The sequence below is a fragment of the Panulirus ornatus genome, chromosome 42 (genome assembly GCF_036320965.1).
Source record: "Panulirus ornatus isolate Po-2019 chromosome 42, ASM3632096v1, whole genome shotgun sequence".
Lineage (NCBI taxonomy): Eukaryota > Metazoa > Arthropoda > Malacostraca > Decapoda > Palinuridae > Panulirus > Panulirus ornatus.
This window is the reverse complement of record NC_092265.1, coordinates 17,296,471-17,315,466: the sequence shown is the minus strand read 5'-3', so window position 1 is coordinate 17,315,466 and position 18,996 is coordinate 17,296,471. Positions and strand designations below refer to the sequence as shown.

The 18,996-nt window shown below is 40.5% G+C and overlaps 1 protein-coding gene across 5 annotated transcripts in view; it reads right to left on the bottom strand.

The window, feature by feature from the left end:
• LOC139761944 (hexosaminidase D-like) overlaps window positions 1-18,996 on the bottom strand; it is a 284,074-nt gene that overhangs the window by 19,008 nt on the left and 246,070 nt on the right. For all 5 annotated transcript variants that reach the window (XM_071686643.1, XM_071686648.1, XM_071686644.1 and 2 more), the window contains one exon: window positions 6,633-6,719. In XM_071686643.1, the coding sequence (XP_071542744.1) occupies window positions 6,633-6,719 (87 nt within the window). The remainder of the gene's footprint in view (window positions 1-6,632; window positions 6,720-18,996) is intronic.

The window sequence follows — 18,996 nt, the reverse complement described above, 5'->3', positions numbered from 1 at the left end:
TTAAGAATATATGGTGTGGGAGGCAAGTTGTTAGAAGCAGTGAAAAGTTTTTATCGAGGATGTAAGGCATGTGTATGTGTAGGAAGAGAGGAAAGTGATTGGTTCTCAGTGAATGTAGGTTTGCGGCAAGGGTGTGTGATGTCTCCATGGTTGTTTAATTTGTTTATGGATGGGGTTGTTAGGGAGGTGAATGCAAGAGTTTTGGAAAGAGTGGCAAGTATGAAGTCTGTTGGGGATGAGAGAGCTTGGGAAGGGAGTCAGTTGTTGTTCGCTGATGATACAGCGCTGGCGGATGATTCATGTAAGAAACTGCAGAAGCTGGTAACTGAGTTTGGTAAAGTGTGTGAAAGAAGAAAGTTAAGAGTAAATGTGAATAAGAGCAAGGTTATTAGGTACAGTAGGGTTGAGGGTCAAGTCAATTGGGAGGTGAGTTTGAATGGAGAAAAACTGGAGGAAGTGAAGTGTTTTAGATATCTGGGAGTGGATCTGGCAGCGGATGGAACCATGGAAGCGGAAGTGGATCATAGGGTGGGGGAGGGGACGAAAATTCTGGGAGCCTTGAAGAATGTGTGGAAGTCGAGAACATTATCTCGGAAAGGAAAATGGGTATGTTTGAAGGAATAGTGGTTCCAACAATGTTGTATGGTTGCGAGGCGTGGGCTATGGATAGAGTTGTGCGCAGGAGGATGGATGTGCTGGAAATGAGATGTTTGAGGACAATGTGTGGTGTGAGGTGGTTTGATCGAGTAAGTAACGTAAGGGTAAGAGAGATGTGTGGAAATAAAAAGAGCGTGGTTGAGAGAGCAGAGGAGGGTGTTTTGAAATGGTTCGGGCACATGGAGAGAATGAGTGAGGAAATATTGACCAAGAGAATATAAGTGTCGGAGGTGGAGGGAACAAGGAGAAGAGGGAGACCAAATTGGAGGTGGAAAGATGGAGTGAAAAAGATTTTGTGTGATCGGGGCCTGAACATGCAGGAGGGTGAAAGGAGGGCAAGGAATAGAGTGAATTGGAGCGATGTGGTATACCGGGGTTGACGTGCTATCAGTGGATTGAATCAAGGCATGTGAAGCGTCTGGGGTAAACCATGGAAAGCTGTGTAGGTATGTAATTTGCGTGTGTGGACGTATGTATATACATGTGCATGGGGTTGGGTTGGGCCATTTCTTTCATCTGTTTCCTTGCGCTACCTCGCAAACGCGGGAGACAGCGGCAAAAAAAAAAAAAAAAAAAAAAAAAAAAAAAGATAAATATATATATATATATATATATATATATATATTCATTTTTTATTTTATTTTGCTTTGTCGCTGTCTCCCGCACTTGCGAGGTAGCGCAAGGAAACAGACGAAAGAAATGGCCCAACCCACCCCCATACACATGTATATACACACACATCCACACACGCAAATATACATACCTATACATCTCAACGTACACATACATATACACACACAGACACATACATATATACCCATGCACACAATTCACACTGTCTGCCCTTATTCATTCCCATCGCCATCCTGCCACACATGGAATACCATCACCCTCCCCCTCATGTGTGCGGGGTAGCGCATGGAAAAGACAACAAAGGCCTCATTCATTCACACTCAGTCTCCAGCTGTCATGCAATAATGCCCGAAACCACAGCTCCCTTTCCACATCCAGGCCCCACACAGCTTTCCATGGTTTACCCCAGACGCTTCACATGCCCTGATTCAATCCACTGACAGCACGTCAACCCCGGTATACCACATCGATCCAATTCACTCTATTCCTTGCCCGCCTTTCACCCTCCTGCATGTTCAGGCCCCGATCACTCAAAATCTTTTTCACTCCATCTTTCCACCTCCAATTTGGTCTCCCACTATATATATATATATATATATATATTTTTTTTTTTTTTATACTATTCGCTATTTCCCGCGATAGCGAGGTAGCGTTAAGAACAGAGGACTGGGCCTATGAGGGAATATCCTCACCTGGACCTCTTCTCTGTTCCTTCTTTTGGAAAAAAAAAAAAAAAAAAATATATATATATATATATATATATATATATATATATATATATATATCCCTGGGGATAAGGGAGAAAGAATACTTCCCACGTATTCCCTGCGTGTCGTAGAAGGCGACTAAAAGGGGAGGGAGCGGGTGGCTGGAAATCCTCCCCTTTCTTGTTTTTTTTAATTTTCCAAAAGAAGGAACAGAGAAGGGGGTCAGATGAGGATATTCCCTCTAAGGCCCAGTTCTCTGTTCTTAACGCTACCTCGCTAACGCAGGAAATGGCAAATAGTATGAAAAAAAAAAGAAAATATATATATATATATATATATATATATATATATATATATATATATATATATATATATATATATATATATTCATCTATCATATTTGATTGCCATTTCCTGTGTCAGCATAGTAGTGCCAGAAAACAGAAGAAGAAAGACTCATCCACTCATATACACACATATATATATACATAAATGCACATACATGTATACATATACATATCAACATATACATACATGTACATACACATACACAGACATATATACATAAATGCACATACATGTATACATACATAAATACACAACATATACTTACATGTACATACACATACACAGACATATACATATATACACATGCACATATTCATGCTTGCCTTCATCCATTCCGGTGCCACAAGGCCCCACAGGAAACAGCATCACCACCCCCTGTGTCAGCGAGGCAATGCCAGGAAAGCAGACAAAAAAGGCCACATTCATTCATACTCAGTCTCTAGCTGTCATGTGTAATGCAACAAAACCACATCTCCCTAACTTCATCCAGGCCCCACAGACCTTTGCATAGTTTACCCTAGATGTTCACATGCCCTATGTTTAGGCCCCGATCGCTCAAAATCTTTTTCACTCCATCCTAGCCTAGGCCAGGTACCCATTCTATTGAACAACTTTTATGGTAAAATGAACAGCTGAGTTGGCTGTGGACCAGCTGCTGCAATCATGATTCAAACCTATGTACTCAACTTCGGACACTAACTGCTGTATGGATGTGAGGCATGTGCCTTAAGCAAATGTGTAAAAAGTTGGAGTTGAAATGTCTAAGGACAACACATGGTGTGAGGAGTTTTGATCCAATGAGAAATGACAGGGTAAGAGAAGTGTGGTAGTGAGAAGAGTATGTATGAAAGAGCTCAAGAAGGTGTGGCAAAATAGTTTGGATATGTGGGAAGGATGAGCAAGAAAAGGATGACCAAGAGGATTCACATGTCAAAAACAGAGAGAACAAGGAAGAGGGGGAATCAAGGAAGTGAAAGGATGGAGTAAAAGATGCTCTGAAGGTTCAGGGCTTGACCATGAAGGACATGAGGTATGCAAGGGACAGAGTGAAGTGGAGCAATGTATTTAGTTTACTGAGGATGACACTGTCAATGGGCATATGAAGTGGTCAAGGGGAACCATGGAAAGGTCTGGGGGCTTGGATGTGGACAGTGTGTTTTTGTTTCAGTACATGACTGCTATATCGTGGTTGTGACCATAGGGGCCATTTCTTTATCTGCTCCTAGCATTAACTCACTGGTGCAGGAAATAATTTTTCATGCTCATTTGCCAATTCCTGCAAAGCAAAGTAGTGCCAGGAAGAGACAAGGAGCACCTTCATTTGTTCATCCCCACTTTCTAGCTGTTTTATATGGTATTATGTACTAAAACCGAAGACCTCTCTTAGATTATTCCTCACCAATGCACATGCCCTGGTTCAATCCATTGGTAACAACTCCTTCCCTACATACGACTTCATTCCAATTTGTTCTATCCTGTGCATAACTTACACCTTCCTGGATATTTAAGCCCTAATCACTCAAAGCATTTTCCTCTCCATCCATCCATCTTGCTCTCAGTTTCCCCATTCTCCTTGTTCCCTGCACCCCTGACATGTACATCCTCTTAGCCTCTCCCCATTCATCCTCTCAATATGTCCAAACTATTTCAGCACATTCTCTTCACCTCTCTCCCAATCATAGTCTTTGCTAACCTATCATTTCTTACTTCACCAATCCTCCTCATACCACATATTGTCCTCAAGCATTTTGATGCTTCCTGAGAAATCCTTACAACATCATCTGGATTACTATTCCATAAAACATACCTATCTTTGCCCTCACAGACAGTGACCCCTCTTTCTACACACTCACCAGTGCATCCAGAACCTTTGCTTCCTTACCCACTCCATGGCTTATCTCAGTTCCTATGTTTCCATCTGCTGCCATGTCCACTCCTAGATATCTACAGCACCCTACTTCCTCAAGGTTCCCTCCATTCAAATCTCACACAACAGTCAACCTGCATCTTTCCCCTACTAATTCAATAACCTTACTTATATTCACATTAACTCTCAATTTTCTCCTTTAACACTCCCCTAAACTCAGACACCAGCTAATGCAGTTTCTCACTTGTCTGCCACCAGAGTGCATCATAAGCAAACAACAACTGACTCACCTTCCAAGTTCTGTCACTGGTAACGGACTGCAGATCAGCCCCTCACCACTATTGACCCCTTTCTTGAGAAATTAGATATGCAATCCCATCTACTCCAGCCCCTTTGTTACATCACATCATCTCATGCAAGACTTTCACCTACTATCCTCTTTTCCCCAAAGCCCATGCCATGACTTGCTTTGCATACCTCCATTTCCCAAACTTCAAATATTTGTTCCTCCATCACTTGACTAATTCAACAGCCTTTAAAAATACTTACTTCATCACCTATTCACTTCTTCTTTGCCTATTACCACTTCCCCATTTGCTCCCATCACTGATGCTCCCAAAACATTTTCTTACTCTCCCTGAAGTTTGCTAATACACTCTCCTTCCAACTTTCATTTGCCCTCTTTTTCAGCTTTTGCTCCTTCCTGTTGACCCCCAGCCACTTCCTGTTATACACACCTCAGTCACTCACATTCCCTCAATGCAGGTAATGCCCATTCACCTCTCTTTTCTCTTTCGTTAACAACTTTACTTCCTCATCCCACCATTCACTACCCTTTTCTACATGCCCACTGCCCACCTTCCATACACCACACACTTCTCTCACACATATATGTAATGCCTCCATACCTTCCATTTCTTACCCTCTCCCCTAATGTTGTTTACTTTCACCTTTTACCATTCTTCACCTAATCTTTTGTGGCTACTCCTTACCTCTTTTTCTAGCTCACTCACTTTCATCACCTTCCCACCCATATCACTTCCTCTTTTCCTACTGCTTAACAAACTTTCACTTCTACCTCTACCAACAGGTGATCAAACATCCCTTCAGCTGTCCCTCTCAGCACAGTTACATCTAAAATACTCCAGTTGTGCCCACTCACCATCAACCCTACTCATCCATGTATGTTCCTCCCTTTAAATCAGGTATTCCCTATTACCGATTCTTTTTCAGCACACATTTCCACAAGCTCTTCACCATTTTTATTCAAAATGGGCAACCCATGTCCCTAATCATAACCTCAACCGTCATAACATACACTCTTGTATTAAAATCATCCATTACTTTTACTCAATCCCATACTTCAAAAGACATGATCCACTCAACAATAACTTGGTCTCCATTTTTTACTGGAATGAATTACTGGTGGAATGCTATTCACAAAATTGTATGATAAATAACTTGTCACTTTCTGTTTGCTTGTGGGACAAAGGAAAACCAATGAGGGCATCTTCCCAAGTATAATAGCATTTAAGTAGCATTTATGACTTAAGTAGCATTTATGACTTTCCTAAGAGTAAGAAGTAGATGTAAGCTCTGGCACTGATCTACCCAGTCCATTTATCACTACAGGAAAAACTCTATACAAGTTGTTACTCTTTCAACTAAAGTTGACACTCCTGCACTGTTTGCATCCATAGAGACTGATATCTTAAGATACTAATTTAGACAGCCAAGTCCCAGCCTGGTCAGAAAGCTGACAGGCCAGCATTCTCTGGCTGCTCCAGTGAGTGCTAGGTCAGCAATAGATATCCATAACAATGATATATGGTCAGGTAAGATGACTAAGGGATATTTTCAATTATAGAAGAAGGCCCAAGCAAAGCTACAGTAAAACTAAGGAAATATAATACCAACACCCACCATACACCAGCTTGAGATCTTCCAATGGGCTTGGCATATCTACTGAACTACCATGCACTTTCTTCTAGGTAAGACCAAAGTAGAGCCAATGTATGAATATCATGTGTTTATTTTTTTACTTCAATCTTTTCTGTTATGAAATATGCATCTCCTTCCACCCTTAAATGGAAAAAGGTGGTTTGGGAATTAAGAGTCCCCATGTCTGCAAAACCCAGAAAGTATAACATCTGACAGAAAGCGTCTTGTTGAAGGCTGAGGTAGGATGTAAAGCATGTGTTAAAAGTTGAGTGATTTACGATAGTAATCTGCAGAAAAACTGCTTTCTTTTCACATGATATTATTCACTATTTCACATGTTCAATAAAGAAGTATTACAGGATCCCCTATTCTCCTCTTTTGGATATTTGATATACTATGTGGCATTCCTAACGTGTTAATGACAGCAATTCTAGGACTCCTAAAGATAAGATAACATTAAACACAGAACAGATACTCACTCAATGATAGGATTCATTATATTTTCCACTTGGACAGGATTTGTGAAATTCCTTGATCTCAGATAATCACTGAACCATCCTAACATCCTGAAAAAATTCAAACTTCTGTAATTGATCTGGTGATTGTTAAAGACTTAAATCTTAAAAACTAGTGTAGTTTACTAATATCACAGTATGTCATTAACTACATATTTCAAACTAATTCTTTTTAATGTTGAAGGCTCCAGTCATGAACAAAAGTCCACATCAAGGACAAGTCTTAATTGAAATATAGAGAGAATTATAAAATGGAAAAAAGGCAAGAAAGTATTTACGAATTTTTGAAAAATTGAGAGACCTGTCTTTTGAAATGTGTCAGTTCACTGTAATTGGGAAGGACATGAGAAGGTAGAGAGTTCCAAAGCTCAAACGTGTAGGGAAAGAAGCAGGTATCAAAAAGACCCACCCTTGAGTTGCCGATCGCTACACAATTAGCACGTGAAGCAGCAGCTTACCGAGCATGGTGTTATCTAGCTAGAAGTGGGGTCACACAAGCAGCCAGCTCTCGGGAGCAAAAACTAAAGTAAAACCGATAAAAGAGGGAAAGTGAACCAACATTGTGGTGTAGGGCAAGTTTGGAAGTTTGCCAGGGACAGCGTATAACTCAGACTGCTTTTGACTCAACTCTGTCAAGTACGGATACAGAGCTAGAACCACCCCAGATATGAAAGCAGTACTCCATACAAGGACAAATCAATCCCTGGCATTAATGAAGAAACTATTCAGAAGAGAAGAAGTTTCAACATTTAAAGAGGACATCCAGTTTCTTAGAGACAGACTTAGCCATTCCTGTAACGTGAAGTTTCCAAGAAAGTAAGGATGTTACAGTAATACCAAGTATGTTCATTGAGTTGAGAGGAGGAATTACGGAACCATCAAAGGAGACATGAGAGTTGTGAGGAGTTTCCTATAGAGAGATGGGTAGAAACTGGGTCTTGGAGGCATTAAAATTAACAAGATTTTGTTTACCCCACTGAGATATCCTGTCCAAGTCTGATTTTATTGAAGAAGCTGTGTCAAGACAAATTGCAGAACTATGGTCAGCATATGAGTGCTTTCGATTATTTGTGGAGGAGAGAAAATCATTGAAAAAATGGAGGAAAAGTGCAGGGGACAGGACAGAACCTTGAGGGACACTGCTGTTGATTGAAAAAAGGGGGGAGGTTGATCAGTCAACAACCAACAGAGATAGATCGGCCGGAGAGGAAGCTAGATATGAAGGAGCAAAGTGACGGAGGGAAGCCAAAAGAGGGGAGCTTAGAGATGAAACCCCAATACCACACCCTGTCAAAAGCCTTAGATATGTCAAGGGCAACTACATATGATACCCAAAATCTTTCAGAGATGACAACCAGACATTAGTAAGATAGGAAAAAATATCACTGGTGGATCTCACCTTACAGAAACCATACCAGTGATCAAGGAGAAGACTGTGATTTTCGAGATGTTTAAGGACATGGGAGTTGAGGAGGGATTCAAAGACTCTGGAAGTGGTAAATGTCAAAGCAATAGGACAAGAGTTAGAGGGGTCAGAATGATCACTCTTTATAGGGATGGACTGTATCAAAGCATGGTTCCAGGGAAAAGGAAAAGTTTTGGTTTTTAAACAGAAACTGATCGACGAGCAAGCACAGGTGCAAGTTCAGAGGCACACTCTTTCAGTATACAGGAATGGATGCCATCAGGAAGATAAGCCAAAAGCACTAAAATCCTCTACTTTACAGCAATAAATCAGTACCATATGTAACTAAATACAGTGAATAAACAAGAAATTAATGAAGGAAGTATGAGAAATTGTGTGACAATATTCTCTTTATTTGTCCAAGCAATTTCTTGACAAATACCCATAAATTCTACTAAACTCAAGCAGTTTGGATCATATTTAATTATATAAAATACTTCAAAAAATGGTTCCAGAACAGCCAGACATGGCTACGGATGTCAATGAACCTTTCATAAAAGACAACCCATCAGCTTAGAATTTGCATATTGCAGGCAATAACCTAAAGGCATTCAAAGTTGGTAAAGAGAAACTTTCTTGAAAAAAGTGAGGAAAAGACAAGACAGTGCAAGAAATCTCCAAAAAGCTGCTAATGGAAAAAAAGCCTGAGATAAGGTTTTCAAATTTCAAAACCTATTTTTCTCCCCTCTGTGGTCTGTCCCATGAGGATGAGAGCAAATCACACAAAGGAAGAGGGTTCAGAGTAAAAGCTGTCAGATAATAAGACCAAACCTAAGAGAGGGAAAAAAAACCTCCAATAGCAAACTGAGGGCACACAAGAAATTTTCTTTCCTCAAGAAATCCCCAGAATGACAATGGGTAGATTTACGAGGTCTAAGCTATGGTATTATCTGACGAGGATAGCAAACATGTGTCAAAAACATCTTTTGTTGATTTTCTCTGAAGAAAGGATTCTGGGGAAGAAAAAGTTAGAGGTCAACTTCCAAACATCAAGTACTCTAGAATAAAACTCTAGTTAAGCCAATAAAACAAGTTTCATACTCCATGTAGGAATATTCCCAGCAAAAAGGATTTTCAGTGTTCCAGGGTGCACAAATGAATGCTGCCTCAATAATCTCTGGAGAAGCTCAAAAAGTTTCTATAAGATTTAATCAGACATAAGGCTTTTTTTAGACATAAGGCAAAAAGCTCTATTGGCAATGTCTTTCTAGTGTTTCTTAAATAATTGGAAGTCATTGCACAAAAAAAAGATTCCAGAATCTTGATATTGCATGTAGTTCATTGACAATTCCACTAGAGCCTAAAGCTATAAGGTTTTCATAAGAAAATACTGAGGAGCTAAACGACAGATGCAAAATATAGAAGGGGTCCTTGGTTAATGCAAGATGAGTTCCTGAAAATACCCAGATAAAGCAAATTATAGGTTACATGTAAAAAATAGGAATGTATGAAAGTACACGACTGTCTCCAACTCCTTGTCTACTTAAATACAAATAACGTGGTATAATATGCTAATAATAACACTGGTCAATGAAACTGAACTTTCTTCTCATCAAGGATGCAGTGTAACATTTGTAGATAGACCTATTTCTGATGAAGATTTGGAATATTCAGTCCATCTCAGTACGACACATTTCATTTTCTTTCTTTGAATTCATTCAGTTCAACTGCAGTTCCATGATGCATGGGCAAACGGTAAAATGATAAGATTTTTACCATTTCAAACTTTTTATTGTAGAAATTCAGTATTCCCAGGTAGAAGGTATACAAAGATACTATCCAGGACAAGCTAAAAATATTGAGCTTTTAACATTCTATGGCACTCTTCACAAGCTACAAGCACTGAGCTTTGGATCTCCTATGGTGCTCTGACTCAGGTTTGTCCCTATATAGCATCCAGCAGTAATCTGCAAGCATTCCTTCAACCAGAAACCCTGGTATCAATGCTCCATCACACTGATGTCCTGATGGAAACACTTTCCTTTTCCGTCAGACACTGCTCCAAGGTTCTCTGCAAAAATATCCAGATCTGAATTGGGGAAATGCACCTTGAGCGACATCCTAGATCCCATAGCAGCACAGGATTTCAGAAGTCTTTTCATGCCACCTTCAAAATCCAGAGATTAAATGTTTCCCAAGAAATTTTCACATAGCTGACTGAAAAAGTTCCAGGCCTCCAGCTCCAAGTCATCAAGATATGTGCTGAAACTGAAGTCTTTCAGGAGTTCCTATATCTGCGGACCAATGAAGATGCCTTCTTTCAACTTGGCCTCAGTGATCTTTGGAAATTTTTCCACCACATATTTGAATCCTTTTGAGTTTCTCTTGGCTAATCTTTTCACAAATTGCTTCATGAGACCAAGCTTTACCTGAAGCAGGGGAAAAGAACATTTCGTGGATCAACCAGAGGCTTATCCTGGACACTCAAAATTACTGGCTCATGTGATCTTTGTTGAGGCCAGTTTAACTCCATATAATGCCTGAAGTTGCTTGACTACCCCAGAGGCATAAGAAACAGCAGTATTTCATGAATCCTGACTGCATTCCCATCAGCATGCTGATCACTATCAAGTCCCCACATATTTCCCTGTTGTAATTTTTGTATTTCATGGCATCTAGGAATGCCTGCATGTTCTCATAACACTCTTTCATGCACAATGAATGCCTTAAAGAATGGAGGATTTCTTGTTCCCATTGTGAAGCAGCACCTCTTTCAGACTTCTCATAGATGAGTCGATGACCAAGCGCCACTGAGAAGGATCATGCTCTTGGGAGAAGCAGTTGAATAATACATCAATGTTGCTGCAGAAACAGAGCAACCAATCCACTGAAAAATGAGAAGAAGAGTCTGACTCCTTTTCCTGAAATAAGTTACACGAGCGTCGTTCTTGAGCAGACATTTTTCTTTTAGATCAGATGCTCAAAAGTTAGCTTTATCTTTCAGCAGTGCCAAATCTTGGACCAAATCACTTAACTCTCCTTAAGAAAATCTCTTTTGTTCGTCATGAAGTACAAACTCTGCATCTTTCCCTGTTTCTTCCAATACAGCAGCAGCTTCCTCACCATGCTCTTCTTCATCATTGCAATTTCCGATGCTGTCCTCTGGTGGTAGTGGAATGGAAAGGTTGTCATTACTGTATGGTACCAGTCATACTGCATAGCCCAGGTTTGGGTAGACAATCGTGTGCAGAAAAGTAGACATAATACAAGAAAATGGATTGCCTTTTCGAAATCAGCATCAAAAACTACATCAAGTACACCAAAAGCCATGTGTGATGAAAATATGTTGTTGACCAGTGTAATATGCTAATAAAAAAAGATTAAAATTTATCAATCTAGATTAGGATCAATTTCAAGTGCTGCATGAGTGATCTGATCAGTGACTGAAGACAGGTAAGCTAACTTTCTCAGTCAAATCATTAACCTCTGGAACAACCTCACCCTCCTGATATTTCTTCCTTCTCATTCACATTAACTGAGCAACAATCTTTAACACTTAATTCCTTTGTATTATGTGAATCAATCACATCCAGCATATCAACTTCATTAAGAACATCATTACTCATAAAGCATATAACTTCAGGTCAAGAGTTAGTATCTTCCTTTCCCTTTTCATTACAGGTTCAAGGGGGCTAGAGCTGTAGAAAGCAGGATGCTTGAGAGCCATCTTGGGACTAAGGAGAATGGCAAGGAAGGCTTGCACCAGACAGCTGACCAGCAACTTCCATGGGACAGAGCACTGGTGCACAAATTGAATTCTCACTCAGATAAGACTGAACAAAAACAACCTTTTCTTGCTTAACTTTAAAAACACTTTAACTCTGAAATGGAATTCCTAAAGGGCAGTTTTCTCTCTAACCCTCTTCAATCTCTTCCTACATGACCTCCCATTACCTCTGGCAAACCACTATGTCAAGGTCCTTTTATATGCATACAACCTCACAATCATTTCACAACACCCAGACACCACAAGAGCAATAATGAATATATAGATGGCCCCTGACAAACAGCCACACCATCCATACAACTACACTAAGCACATAATATACCATCCACACACCCATAACATTCAGAGAGCCACACAATATCAATATACTTATGATTTTTCACTTTATGAGACATTCGACACTTTATCATAAAAAGCTATAAGTTAAATGATTTTGTCCAACTGTAGACTAATGTAGGTGCTCTGATGTTCTGTAGGTTGAATGCACAGTGTTACATGTTATATCTGTATAGCACTACATTACACAACTGGAACTATGCCTCATACAGAACAGATTGTATGCATCTCTAAAGAAGTCTTCAATCACTCATTTAACCCTAGAGAGACACAAATCCAGCTGGCATCCTTCAGTCACCTTGAATGGACACTCACTCCCACTGAACAAAACAACAACTATACTAGGCACCACATTTGAATCACATATGATATTCATTCTCCACACCAGTAACCAACCAGCTACGCATGCATCACATATAAATCACACATGACATCTATTCTCCACACCACCAATGTCAACACAAAAGCAAAACAAAAACTAAATGCTCATGACATCAGATTTGGACAGGAAAAACAATATCTTAACATCCTCTACAAACAATCTATCTGCTCCACTCTGCAGTATGCCTCACCTGCCAGGTCTTCCACCCTATCAAAAGCACATACGTACATAAATGCACAATACCCTAGGACACAGACCAATGAAAATTAACAGTACACATACCCTTAATGAATTAAATGATATATAATAAACAATGGTGCACAGGCACCAATAATCACCCATCTCTCTCCATCCACTTTCAGTTTTAGCCATATCAATCTAGAGTTTACTTTCTTACACTCTATCACACACTCCCACAACTTCTGCTTCACGAATAGTGCTACTCCTTCCTTTGCTCTTGTCCTCTCACCAACCCCTGACTTTACTCCCAAGACATTCCCAAACCACTCTTCCCCTTTACCCTTGAGCTTCGTTTCACTCAGAGCTAAAACATCCAGGTTTCTTTCCGCAAACATACCACCTATCTCTCCTTTTTTCTCATCTTGGTTACATCCACACATCCTCCTTGAAGACTCAGACTGCAGTGTCTAAATGTGTGTGGATGTAACCAAGATGAGAAAAAAGGAGAGATAGGTAGCATGTTTTAGGAAAGGAATCTGGATGTTTTGGCTCTAAGTGAAACAAAGCTCAACGGAGAGGGGAAGAGTGGTTTGGGAATGTCTTGGGAGTAAAGTTAGCGGTTGGTGACAGGACAAGAGCAAAGGAAGGAGTAGCACTACTCCTGAAACAGGAGTTATGAGAGTATGTGATAGAGTGTAAGAAAGTAAACTCTAGATTCATATGGGTAAAACTGAAAAAGAATGGAGAGAGATAGGTGATTATTGGTGCCTATGCACCTGGGCATGAGAAGAAACATCATGAGAGGCAAGTGCTTTGGGAGCAGCTGAGTGAGTGTGTTATCAGTTTTGATGCACGAGACTGGGTTATAGTGATGGGTGATTTGAATGCAAAGGTGAGTAATGTGGCAGTTGAGGGAATAATTGGTGTACATGGGGTGTTCAGTGTTGTAAATGGAAATGATGAAGAGCTTGTAGATTTGTGTGATGAAAAAGGACTGGTGATTGGGAATACCTGGTTTAAAAAGAGAGATATACATAAGTATACGTATGTAAGTAGGAAAGATGGCCAGAGAGCGTTATTGGATTATGTAAAAGAGAGACTTTTGGATGTTAATGTGCTGAGAGGGGCAACTGGAGGGATGTCTGATCATTATCTTTTGGAGGCGAAGGTGAAGATTTCCAGAGGTGTTCAGAAAAGAAGAGAGAAGGTTGGGGTGAAGAGAGTGGTGGGAGTAAGTGAGCTTGGGAAAGAGACTTGTGTGAGGAACTACCAGGAGAGACTAAGTGCAGAATGGAAAAAGGTGAGAGCAAATGATATAAGGGGAGTAGGGGAGGAATGGGATGTATTTAAGGAAGCAGTGATTGCTTGTGCAAAAGATGCTTGTGGCATGAGAAACATTGGAGGTGGGCAGATTAGAAAAGGTAGTGAGTGGTGGGATGAAGAAGTAAGATCATTAGTGGGAGAGAAGAGAGAGGCATTTGAACGATTTTTGCAAGGAAAGAGTGCAAATGACTGGGAGATGTACAAAACAAAGAGGCAAGAGGTTAAGAGAAAGGTCCAAGAGGTGAAAAAGAGGGCAAATGAGAGTTGGGATGAGAGAGTATCATCAAATTTTAGGGAGAATAAAAAGATGTTTTGGAAGGAGGTAAATAAAGTGCATAAGACAAAAGGGGACATCAGAGAAGGGGGCTAATGGGAAGAAAATAGCAAGTAGTGGTAATGTGAGAAAGAGATCTAGTGAGTATTTTCAAGGTTTGTTGAATGTGTCAGATGATAGAATATATATATATAGGGTGTTTTGGTCGAGGTGGTGTGTGAAGTGAGATGGTCAGGGAGAATGGTTTGGTAAACAGAGAAGAGGTAGTGAAAGCTTTGCAGAAGATGAAAGCCAGCAAGGCGGCAGGTTTGGTTGGTATTGCAGTGGAATTTATTAAAAAAGGGAGTGACTGTGTTGTTGACTGGTTGGTGAGGATGTTCAATGTATGTATGGCTCACTGTGAAGTCCCTGAGGATTGGAGGAAGGCATACATAGTGCCATTGCACAAGGGCAAAGGGGATAAAAGTGAGTGTTCAAATTACAGAGGTATAGGTTTGTTGAGTATTCCTGGGAAATTATATGGGAGGGTATTGATTGAGAGGATGAAGGCATGTACAGAGCATCAGATTGGGGAAGAGCAGTGTGGTTTCAAAAGTGGTAGAGGATGTGTGGATCAGGTGTTTGCTTTGAAGAATGTATGTGAGAAATACTTAGAAAAACAAATGGCGTTGTATGTAGCATTTATGGATCTGGAGAAGGCATATGATAGAGTTGATAGAGATGCTCTGTGGAAGGTAGTATGAGTATATGGTGTGGGAGGAAAGTTAATAGAAGCATACTCGACCCTCCCTCCAAAATCTTGTATTCACCTCTCAAACAACGCCATCCATAAACAAATTAAACAACCAAGGAGACAACACACACCCCTGCTGCAAAACGACATTCACTAAGAACCAATCACTTTCCTCTCTTCCTACTTGTACACACACCTTACATCATCGATAAAAACTTTTCACTACTTTCAGCAACTTGCCTCCAACTCCATATATTCTTAACACCTTCCACAAAGCATCTCTCTCTATCTCTCTTTCTATATATATTTTTTTCTCTTTTTCTTTTTAATGCACTTTCCTCTCTTCCTACTCGTAAACATGCCTTACAACCTCGATAAAAGCTTTTCACTGCTTATAGCTACTTGCCTCCCTCACCATATACTCTTAATACCTTCCAAAAAGCATCTCTATCAACTCTATCATATGCCTTCTCCAGATCCATAATTGCTACATACAAATCCATCTGTTTTTCTAAGTATTTCTCACATACATTCTTCAAAGCAAACACCTGATTCACACATCTTCTACCAGTTCTAAAACCACACTGCTCTTCCCCAATCTGATGCAAAGTACATGCCTTCACCCTCTTAATCAATACCCTACCATACAATTTCCCATGAATACTCAACAAACTTGTACCTCTGTACTTTGAACACTCACCTTTATCCCCTTTGCCTTTGTACAATGGTCCTATGCATGCATTCCACCAATCCTCAGGCACTTCACCATGAGCCATACATACAATGAATATCCTCACCAACCAGTCAACAACACAGTCACCCCTTTTTTAATAAATTCCACTGCAATACCATCCAAACCTGCCACCTTGCTGCCTTTCATCTTCTGCAAAACTTTCACTACCTGTTCTCTGTTAGCCAAATCATTCTCCCTGACCCTCTCACTTTGCACACCACCTCAACCATAACACCCTATATCTGCCATTCTATCATCTAACACATTCAACAAACATTCAAAATGCTTACTCCATCTCCCTATCACATCACCACTACTTGTTATTACCTCTCCATTTGCCACCTTTACCAATGTTCCCATTTGTTCTCTTGTCTTACGCTCTTTATTTACCTCTTTCAAAAACATTTTTTTATTCTCCCTAAAATTTAATGATACTATCTCACCCCAACTCTCATTTGCCCTCTTTTTCACCTCTTGCACCTTTCGATTGCACTCCTGCCTCTTTCTTTTATACATCTCCCAGTCATTTATATTATTTCCCTGCAAAAATTGTCCAAATGCATCTCTCTCTTCTCTTTCACTAATAATCTTACTTCTTTATCCCACCACTAACTACCCTTTCTAATCTATCCCCTCCCATGCTTCTCATGCAAACGACTGGGAGATGACATACATATGTATGTACATGCACGTCCACACACGCACATATACATACCTATACACTTCTACGTATACATATGTATACATATTGATATTTTTTAGATTTATCTATTCATTACACTTTTTCGCTGTCTCCCGCATTAGCAAGTTAGCGCAAGGAAACAGACAAAAGAATGGCCCAACCCACCCCCATACACATGTATATACAAACATGTCCACACACGCACATATACATACCTATACCTCTCAACATATACATATATATACACACACAGACATATACATATATACACATGTACATAATTCATACAGTCTGCCCTTATTTATTCCCATCACCACCCCACCACACATGAAATGACAACCCCCTCCCCCCGCATGTGTGTGAGATAAAGACAACAAAGGCAACATTCCTTCACACTCAGTCTCTAGCTGCCATGTATAATGCATTGAAACCACACCTCACTTTCCACAACCAGGCCTCACAAAACTTTCCATGGTTTACCCCAGATGCTTCACATAATGTGGTTCAATCTACTGACAGCACATCGACCCTGGTATACTACATCATTCCAATTCACGCTATTCCTTGCATGCCTTTTACCCTCCTGCATGTTCAGGCCCCGATCACTCAAAATCTTTTTCACTCCATCTTTCCACCTTGAATTTGGTCTCCCACTTCTTCTTGTTCCCTCCACCTCTGATACATATATCCTCTTTGTCAATCATTCCTCACTCATTCTATCCATGAGACCAAACCATTTCAAAACACCCTCTTCTGCTCTCTCAACCATACTCGTTTTATTACCACACATCTCTCTTACCCTTTCATTACTTACTCAATCAAACCACCTCACACCATAAACTGTCCTCAAACATCTCATTTCCAACACATCCACCCTCCTCTGCACAACTCTATGTATAGCCCATGCCTCGCAACCATATAACATGGTTGGAACCACTATTCCTTCAAACATACCCATTTTTGCTTTCTGAGATAATGCTCTTGCCTTCCACACATTTTTCAATGATCCCGGAACCTTTTCCCCCCTCCCCCACCCTGTGACTCACTTTCACTTCCATGTTTCCATCCACTGCTAAATCCACTCCCAGATACCTAAAACACTTTACTTCCTCCAGTTTTTCTCCATTCAAATTTACCTCCCAATTAACTTGTCCCTCAACCCTACTGAACCTAATAACCTTGTTCTTATTCACATTTACTCTCTGCTTTCCTCTTTCACACACTTTACTAAACTCAGTCACCAACTTCTGCAGTTCCTCACCTGAAACAGCCACCAGAGCTGTATCATCAGCAAACAACAACTGACTCACTTCCAATGCCCTTTCATCCCCAGCAGAGCGCATATTCACTCCTCTTTTCAAAACTCTTGCATTCCCTTCCCTAACAACCCCATATATATACATACACAAACATATACATATATACACAACTACACAATTCATACTTGCTGCCTTTATTCATTCCCGTCACCATCCCGCCGCACATGAAATGACAACTCCTCCCCCTATACACACATGAGGTAGTGCTAGGAAAAGACAACAAAGGCCATATTCGTTCACACTCAGTCTCTAGCTGTTATGTATAATGCACCAAAACCACAGCTCCCTTTCCACATCCAGGCCCACAAAATTTTCCATGGTTTATCCCGGACGCTTCGCTTGTCCTGGTTCAATCCATCAACAGCACGTTGACCCCGGTATACCACATCGTTCCAATTCACTCTATTACTTGCACACCTTTCACCCTCCTGCATGTTCAGGCCCCAATCTCTCAAAATATTTTTCACTCCATCCTTCCACTTTCAATTTGGTCTCCCACTTCTCCTCGTTCCCTCCACCTCTGACACATATATCCTCTCTGTCAATCTTTCCTTGCTCATTCTCTCCATGTGACCACACCATTTCAATACACCCTCTTCTGCTCTCTCAACCACACTCTTTTCACTACCACACATCTGTCTTATCCTTTTATTATTTACTCTATCAAACCACATCAAATATCTCATTTCCAACACATCCACCCTCCTTTGCATAACCTTATCTATAACCCATGCCTTGCAACCATATAATATTCCTTCAAGAATACCCACTTTTGCTTTCCAAGATAATGTTCTCGCCTTCCGTGCATTTTTCAACGCTCCCAAAACCTTCGCCCTCTCCCCAACCCTGTGACTCACTTCTCTTTCCATTGGTTCCATCCGCTGACAAATCCACTCCCAGATATCTAAAACTCTTCACTTCCACCAGTTTTTCTCCATTCAAACTTACCTCCCAATTGCCTTGTCCCTCAACTCTACTGTACCTTATAACCTTGCTCTTAATCACATTTAATCTCAGCTTTCTTCTTTCACACACTTTACCAAACTCAGTCACCAGCTTCTGCAGTTTCTCATACGAAACAGCCACAGGCGCTGTATCATCAGTGAACAACAGCTGACACTTCCTAAGCCCTCTCATCCACAACAGTCCGCATACTTGCCCCTCTCTACAAAAC